Source organism: Haematobia irritans, chromosome 3 (assembly GCF_050003625.1).
Source record: "Haematobia irritans isolate KBUSLIRL chromosome 3, ASM5000362v1, whole genome shotgun sequence".
Classification (NCBI taxonomy): domain Eukaryota; kingdom Metazoa; phylum Arthropoda; class Insecta; order Diptera; family Muscidae; genus Haematobia; species Haematobia irritans.
The window spans coordinates 60432304-60441014 of NC_134399.1; the positions used below are offsets into that span (position 1 = coordinate 60432304).

Genomic DNA, 8711 nt, shown 5'->3' on the forward strand with positions numbered 1-8711 from the left:
TCAAGGTTAAACAATCCGCTACTTTCGAGATTTTAACTTGCATTCTTTATTCATAATAATAAAGAACATTTCGAGAACTAGTTAGAATGTTATACTTCGGTGTCATACATGACAATCAATCGTATCGACGCTTTCAATGGCATTTGTGGCTGAGTATGGTAAGGCATTCTATTATGATGTCAACGTATCCAGGTTCAACTCACGGCAGGAGCGTTTTTTCAAAATCAAAAAAACTAGAAAGAAAATTAATGAAAATAATAAGTAAAAAGGAATCTTTTAAAGTTAAACAAGTATATACGGCCGTAAGTTCGGCCAGGCCGAATCTTATGTACCCTCCACCATGGATTGCGTAGGAACTTCTACTAAAGGCTGTCATCCACAATCGAATTACTTGGGTTGCGATAACACTTGCCGATGGCAAGGTATCGTAAAACTTTTTAACACTGTCTTCTAAATTGTAAGTTAGCCCATACGGGGTATATATTAAACAAAAAAAGGCCGATTATATACGTATATAATCTAGTTTGACAAAATTTTCTATAGAAATAAAATTTTGACAAAATTTTCTATAGAAATGAAACCTTGACAAAAATTCTATAGAAATAAAATTTTGACAAAATCTTCTATAGAAATAAAAATTTGACAAAATTTTCTATAGAAATAAAAACTTGACAAAATTTTCTATAGAAATAAAATGTTGACAAAATTTTCTATGGAAGTAAAATGTTGACAAAATTTTCTATAGCAATACAATTTTGACAAAAATTTCTATAGAAATAAAATGTTGACAAAATTTTGTATAGAAATAAAATTTTGACAAAATTTTGTATAGAAATAAAATTTTGACAAAATTTTGTATAGAAATAAAATGTTGACAAAATTTTCTACAGAAATAATTTTTTTACAAAATTTTCTATAGAAATAAAATTTTGACAAACATTTCTATAGAAATAAACTTTTGACAAAACTTTCTATAGTAATAAAATTTGACAAAATTTTCTATAGAAATAAAATTTTGACAAAATTTTCTATAGAAATAAAATTTTGACAAAATTTTCTATGGAAATAAAATTTTGACAAACATTTGTATAGAAATAAACTTTTGACAAAACTTTCTATAGAAATGAAATTTTGACAAAACTTTCTATAGTAATAAAATTTGACAAAATTTTCTATGGAAATAAAGTTTTGGTAGATTATTTTTGGCGATATGGACCAATTTTTGTGTAATAAGTCATCGGCTATATATAACTAAAGACCGATATGGACCAATTTTTACATGGCTGTTAGAGGCATATATTGACAAAATGTACCAAATTTCAACCGTATCGGATGACTTTTGCTCCTCCAAGAGGTTCCGGACGTCAAATCTGGGGACGGTTTATATGGGAACTATATATAATTATGGACCGATATGGACCAATTTTTGCATGGTTGTTAGAGACCATATACTAACACCATGTACCAAATTTCAACTGGATCGGATGAATTTTGCTCTTCCAAGAGGCTCCGGAGGTCAAATCTGGGGATCGGTTTATATGGGGGATATATATAATTATGGACCGATATGGACCAATTTTTGCATGGTTATTAGAGGCCGTAAACTAACATCAGGTACCAAATTTCAACCGGATCGGATGAATTTTGCCCCACCAAGAGGCTCCGGAGGTCAAATCTGGGGATCGGTTTATATGGGGGCTATATATAATTATGGACCGATATGGACCAATTTTTGCATGGTTGTTAAAAACCGTATACTAAGACCATGTACTAATTTTCAACCGGATCGGATGAATTTTGCTCCTCCAAGAGGCTCCGGTGGTCAAATCTGGGGATCGGTTTATATGGGAGCTATATATAATTATGGACCGATATGGACCAATTTTTGCATGGTTGTTAGAGACCGTATACTAAGACTACGTACCAAATTTCAACCGGATCGGATGAATTTTGCTGCTCCGGGAGGCTCCCCAAGTCAAATTTGGGGATCGGTTTATATGGGGACTATACGTAAACGTGGTCCGATATGGCCCATTTTCAATACCATCCGACCTACATCAATAACAACTACTTGTGCCAAGTTTCAAGTCGATAGCTTGTTTCGTTCGGAAGTTAGCGTGATTTCCACAGACGGACGGACAGCCGGACAGACGGACAGACGGACGGACGGACAGACGGACAGACGGACAGACGGACGGACATGCTTAGATCGACTCAGAATTTCACCACGACCCAGAATATATATACTTTATGGGGTCTTAGAGCAATATTTCGATGTGTTACAAACGGAATGACAAAGTTAATATACCCCCATCCTATGGTGGAGGGTATAAAAATTTCCATTCAAAATGTTGGGGGTTGGGGTTTTTTAACGTCCCCACGTAAAAAATATTTTTACAGTGTGAGATTTCCCCGTTTTTCAAAGCTTCTATAGATGGTTTCAAAAATTGTGTAAAACTCCGCTTCAAACCACTTATTTTAGAGCACAACACTCATGGATAAGGGTGAAGTTTAGCTATAATATCATATTAGACTTAATAGTATAATTTCAGGCTCTCGCCGATCTGCGGGGGTGTAGCTTAAGAACATAATCGCCTTCATCAGTACTTCTGGTTGGATGTTTTTAGTGACTTTAAGGGCGACGAATAAATAGAAGTCCTGAAGCGACTACAAAAACCACTTCAGAAAGGAGTTGAGAAAATTACCATGAGGAATCACAATGAACCTATATATTGTTTTGCATATACTCGTATATGCGGTTTTTTTCTATTTTTTATTCCTTTTTTAACAAACGGCTCCAGCTTCTTGTCGTCTGTCTTTATTGTTGATTTTTATGCTTCCTCTAAGTTGTCGCATGTTATTATGATATTTGTTCTGTAATGTAAGGACAAATTGGGAGCCACCGTGGTGCAATGGTTAGCATGCCCGCCTTGTATACACAAGGTCGTGGGTTCGATTCCTGCTTCGACCGAACACCAAAAAGTTTTTCAGCGGTAGATTATCCCACCTCAGTAATGCTGGTGACATTTCTGAGGGTTTCAAGCTTCTCTAAGTGGTTTCACTGCAATGTGGAACGCCGTTCGGACTCGGCTATAAAAAGGAGGTCCCTTGTCATTGACCTTAACATGGAATCGGGCAGCACTCAGTGATAAGAGAGAAGTTCACCAATGTGGTATCACAATAGACTGAATAGTCTAAGTGAGCCTGATACATGGGGCTGTCACCTAACCTAAGGACAAATTTGAGCTCATACGCGAACCTCTGTTGTATGGTTTATCCGACTGCAGCTTACAACTCTTAAGTTAGCCTAAATATCGGGCTACCACTATCTAACCTTAAGGTGAGTACTATGTTCGTATTTTTCACCAAAACACTAAATTAAAAGTACAAAAATCTATATGAAGACGATTATATTTTTTTAAAATCTTGTGAAATAATGAATGAAAAAGATCTGAAAAACATGAACCATTTTATATTTATAATTTAACTAGCGTAACCCGGCCCGCTTCGCTGCGCCTTCCGAAACGTATTTGTAGGAACATTTTGCGTTATCTTAGTCAACCATATCCTTCGTGCTGAAAACAAATTCGAAAAGATTAGAATTCTTTCAAAGAAATCGGAGTACTTGCTTTTTCGTTTATAGGTACAAATACGGCGGATATGCATATGTAAAACGGTTCGTTTTAAAAAATGTCGGGGAGAGGGTGTACCCTTTCCTCCAAACTTTTTAAATGTTCTGTATTCAAGTAGTTGGACAATCTTCTACATTTCTTGTGAATTTTAAGTGTGGTTTGTCAAGGAAAGGTATTCTTCTCCTCAACATATCTGAAAATTAAGCACTATATTATAATAACATACAAAGAATTACTGTTTCCCATCCAATAAATCGGAAAAAGCAAAAGTAGTAAAAAAATTTTACCACATTAACATTTGCTAAAATGCCAATTTCATGTAAATTTAAGTTATTTACTAAAAAGAAGTCTGGCAGAGGCCTGTGCAAAAATCATAAAATTATGTACCGAGTTCCCATTTACGGACAAACCTCTACTTTTAATTTAAGAAAAAAAAACGGACAAAAGGGAACCCTCTCCCCACCTTCGCTCCACTCCGACCTGATATCGGACTATCACGTACCCTATATTAATTTCACAACTACTCAATGGTCCCTATAAATTCTATCGAAGTAAATCGACAAAGTTTATTTCAATCATATACTAATTTTAAAATGATGTATAAATTTAATCACTTCCTCCCATGTTCCCTGTAAATTTCAAGTAGATCGGAGATGTTTAAATTTTGCTCTATTGTTTTAAAGGTACTTCACTTTCCCCGATACAATATCGACAAACACCGTAGTGAATAGCACCCCTAACCTTCCCTGAAAATTCTTGAAACTTTCCTTCAAGTGTGGGGCAAGGAAGGTTGCCTCTTCGTTCATAACCTTCCCCCACTGCCTTTGTAAATTTCAAGAAAACTTAAGATTTTTTTTGCAGTTTTAGTGGAGGACCTCCTCTCCGACCAAATATCGAAAAGTGATGTAGCGTATCTTTTGTAAACGTCCCAGAATATGTCAAGCAAATTATAAGCCTAAAGAGGCGGCCTCTCTTCCATCCAAATATCACAAAATCAGGTATCAACTATTAATATCGTAACCTCTCCCCAGTCCTCTGTAAATTTCAAGTAACTCGGTAAAGTTTAATTTTTTCTCTGTATGTACTTAAGAGACGCGGATGTCTCCCTATGCCCTTTTATTTTTATAAAAAAAATCAGGAACCTGATATAAATTTCATAACCTCACCCATTTTTTCCGCAAAATGTCAGTCGGTGGAGTTTAGTTTTGTTTTCACTGTAAAAAGTCGGGCAAAGGGGTGGTCCCACTCCACGACCAAATATCGAAAAATAATGTAGCGGATTTTTGTCTAGATGCTGACCCCAACATTCAATGAAAATTTCAAGCAAATCGCATAATTTTGTTCCAAGCTTCAAAAAGTAGGGCAAGGGGGAGGTTCCATGATGGACGTGATGGACAACTGCACTAAGTGACAGGGAAGAAGTGGATTCGGCCAAAAGTGTTTCGCATTCGGTAGATACCATGACACGCGATGGGATAAACACCTATTTTGGGGACCACTGCCCTATGATAGGGAAGTAGTGGATTCGTCCTACTTCTACAAAAAAATGTTTCGCATTCGGTAGATACCGTGAGACGCCATCTTGACATTATAGCAAAAACCGAATCATGCAGAAATTTTCTATACAAGAAATGAGATATGACAATGGTCCACTTCAAAAGGATTCCAATCCTATTGTGGAAACGTACCAGAGCAAATATCAGATATTTAAATATACTTTCTTTTTCGTCAGGTTTTAAATAAATGCGAGGAGTATAAAAATAAACGAAATTTTGGTCGAAGGGAACTGCATCTTTCCTCCACATTCTCCACGAACATTCACATACCATTGAGTTGTGCGAATATGGCTAACAAGAAAACAAATATCGACCTTGTGACCTAGGTCATGGTTTGTTTACTACCATAAACCACTTGAAGCCAATTTGCCATCTACGTCATATTTGGTTTTAGCAGAGTGAATTTATAATCAACCAGTTGGAATAAATAATTTCGAAAAGAAATTATTCGGTAATCTTTATTTTTTTTTTTGGAAAGGGGGAGGGGGAGTAGTCATTCAAAACGTGCAGTAGCATATTTCAAATTGGTAATTAATTTAACTTAATTGGATTCCATCGACAAACACAAATGGTCCCACGAACTGTAGATATATTCGATATGTAATGAATATTCCCTATATGGGCTAAATAGCATCGCATTAGTAGGTCATTACATATACTGGAATAGCGTTAGCCGTTACGTAGATGATTGCTAGTAGCATCTCGAGTGGTTGTTGGGGCTTCCGCCTTGTTTGAAACTCATCTTGGATTTTGTGTTTCATATAAAACGCCGCGAATGCCAGATGAATTATATCAGTTTCATTCAAGTTCTCCATAGTAACTTGAACAAATTTTCTTGAATCTCCCTCCCATTAAGTGAAGCAGGAAGATTCCCAAAATGAAGGTAGTCCCATAATCGATATGGTGATAATGTAGCAACAAATTTACTAATGGTGATTATATCTTAATATCCTTCATAGGTTTTCGTTTGCGTATTGGCAGTTTTAGTAGCATCATGTTCCGCAGGCTTCCTTGGAGGTAGCTCTGGAGGTGGTGGTGGTGGTGGTGGCGGTTATGGTGGAGGCGGCCACAGTCATGGTGGTGGTGGTTATGGTGGCGGCGGTGATGCCGGTGGAGCCGTACACACCATTAAAGTTGTCCATGCTGATGGCGGAGCCGGTGCTGGAGGCGGCCAAGGCGGTTACGGAGGTGGTCATGGTGGCCATGGAGGTCATGGTGGCGGTGCCGGTGGTGCTGTAACCGTAAAAGTTATTCATGCTGAAGGTGGTGCTTCTGCTGGTGGTCATGGAGGATATGGTGGACATGGTGGTCACGGTGGTGCCGGAGGTGAAGTCAAGACCATTAAAGTCATACACCAACAACAAGCTGGTGGTCATGGCGGATACGGCGGTGGGCATGGAGGAGCTGGCGGTCATGGTGGTGCCGGAGGTGAAGTCAAAACTATTAAAGTTATCCATGAAGGTGGTGCTGGTGGTCATGGTGGATACTCAGGCGGCGGTGGTCATACCGGCGGCCATGGAGGTGCTGAACAAGTCAAAACCATTCAAGTTATTCATCAACAAGGAGGTGCATCTGCAGGCGGTCACGGTGGTTACTCTGGTGGCGGTCATGGCGGCTATGGTGCTGGTGGCGCTGAAGAAGTCAAAACCATTCAAGTTATCCATGAACAAGGAGGTGCTTCTGCTGGCGGTCACGGTGGTTACTCTGGTGGCGGTCATGGCGGCTATGGTGCTGGTGGCGCTGAAGAAGTCAAAACCATTCAAGTTATCCATGAACAAGGAGGTGCTTCTGCTGGCGGTCACGGTGGTTACTCTGGTGGCGGCTATGGTGGTGGTGCTGCTGAAGAAGTCAAAACCATTCAAGTTATCCATGAACAAGGAGGTGCTTCTGCTGGCGGTCACGGTGGTTACTCTGGTGGCGGTCATGGCGGCTATGGTGCTGGTGGCGCTGAAGAAGTCAAAACCATCCAAGTTATCCATGAGCAAGGTGGAGCCGATGCTGGTGGTTTCTCAGCCGGCGGTCACGGTGGCTATGGAGGTGGCGCTGAAGAAGTCAAAACCATTCAAGTTATCCACGAACAAGGAGGAGCTTCCGCAGGTGGTCACGGCGGATATTCTGCTGGCAGCCATGGCGGTTATGGAGGTGGTGGTGCTGGCGGTGCTGGTGGTTTCGATGATGCCCTCGAAACCCTTAAATCCCTCAAGGTCATTGGTGCCTTGGGTATTGATGGCGGTGCTGGTGCTGGCGCCGGAGCTGGTGGTTATGGAGGTGCCCCCGCCGGAGGTTGGCAATAAGTCTGATTTCATTTAGGCCTCTCCGGTCTCCTCACACTAGTTTAGTTAGCTTTGATTATCTTAATTTAGTTATGTAAGCTCGCCATAGACCCATCTGCTGTTACATCAACGGCTCTCACTTTGTACAAAATCCACCATTTGCATCCATACATGTTTAGTTAAAGAAAACCAACATCGAAAAACTAAAATTAAAATAAAATTTAAAATTAAAAAAAAATCAATTCGTCTTCCTACTCATTTCGTAATTATCATGATCGCTTTAGAGGTAAAATGACTTTATCTTGGTACTGTCGTCCCAGTGGGCCCTCTTGCGTGTCTACACTCAATAAAAAAAATGGTCAAACTGCCAGCAAACAAGCGATTAGCTTACCGTTTATCTCATCCATCATCGAACTTAAACCTGGTGTTAAAGAAGCGGTGCAGATGTGCCATTCAAGATCGTTAATCAAAGCTTCAGTGAAATGACCTTAAAAACTCCGCGAATCGATCCGTTACCTATGTCACATCATCCAGTGCATAATAGATTAGCACGTGGATTAAAGTATGCATACATCAGCTAAGGGAGTCGATCAGATTTCTTTGACCATAATAAGCCAGTTTTCTATTTGGTCTGAATGTAACTCTTGTAAGGGATACCAAAACATATTCGCACCCTTGTTGTATCCGGAAATTTCAATCAGTCCAATTTTCGTTGGTATTACAAGCTTGAATTTTGATAAAGTGACGTTTCTTCGAGTTACCAAAGCCGCTTTTTACAACAGACACTATGTTCCGTTTTCGCTTTGAATAGTTCTCGATTCAAGGGTTGCCTTTTATATCCACCAACTGACAGTTCTGTCGTAAAGCTTGACATTCATGAGATTGTGTTGTTTAAAGGAACTTAAAAGATTCATCTTGCCAAAAACACGAAATTAAATTGTGAACGTATTCGTGCGATTATTTTTTCAACGTGGATTAACTCGACAACAGTGCATCGATTAACTTAATTCAATTTTTGGCCATGAAGCTCCGTCAAGGATTAGTGTTCATCGATGGTATGGTTAGTTCATCCGATATCGTAGTTCACACCAAGACGAATTTCGTGAAGCTCGTCCAAAATCAGTAATTGTTCTGGAAACCATTGATGGTCGTGGGATTAAAACAAGCTTAGACAATAGTGGGACCAGCATTTATTCATTAACTTTTGACCGTCAAAATAATTTGTTCGTGTTGGATCCCACACAATTTGT

At 39.1% G+C, this 8711-nt stretch overlaps 1 protein-coding gene across 1 annotated transcript; it reads left to right on the plus strand.

Moving 5' to 3' along the window:
* Positions 1 to 86: 86 nt before the first annotated feature.
* On the plus strand, positions 87 to 7699 carry LOC142230950 (uncharacterized). Its single transcript, XM_075301567.1, has 2 exons — positions 87 to 158; positions 6148 to 7699. Exons 1-2 carry the CDS (start codon positions 87 to 89, stop codon positions 7480 to 7482), a joined length of 1407 nt encoding a protein of 468 aa, XP_075157682.1. The 3' UTR covers positions 7483 to 7699.
* The last annotated feature ends 1012 nt before the right edge of the window (positions 7700 to 8711 follow it).

What these genes read in the sequence shown, in the direction of transcription:
- LOC142230950 (XM_075301567.1), top strand. Translation starts at nt 87, where the DNA reads ATGTTATACTTCGGTGTCATACATGACAATCAATCGTATCGACGCTTT. An exon ending in GGCATTTGTGGCTGAGTATG is followed by an intron (nt 159 to 6,147) that starts GTAAGGCATTCT and finishes TATCCTTCATAG; the next exon opens with GTTTTCGTTTGCGTATTGGC.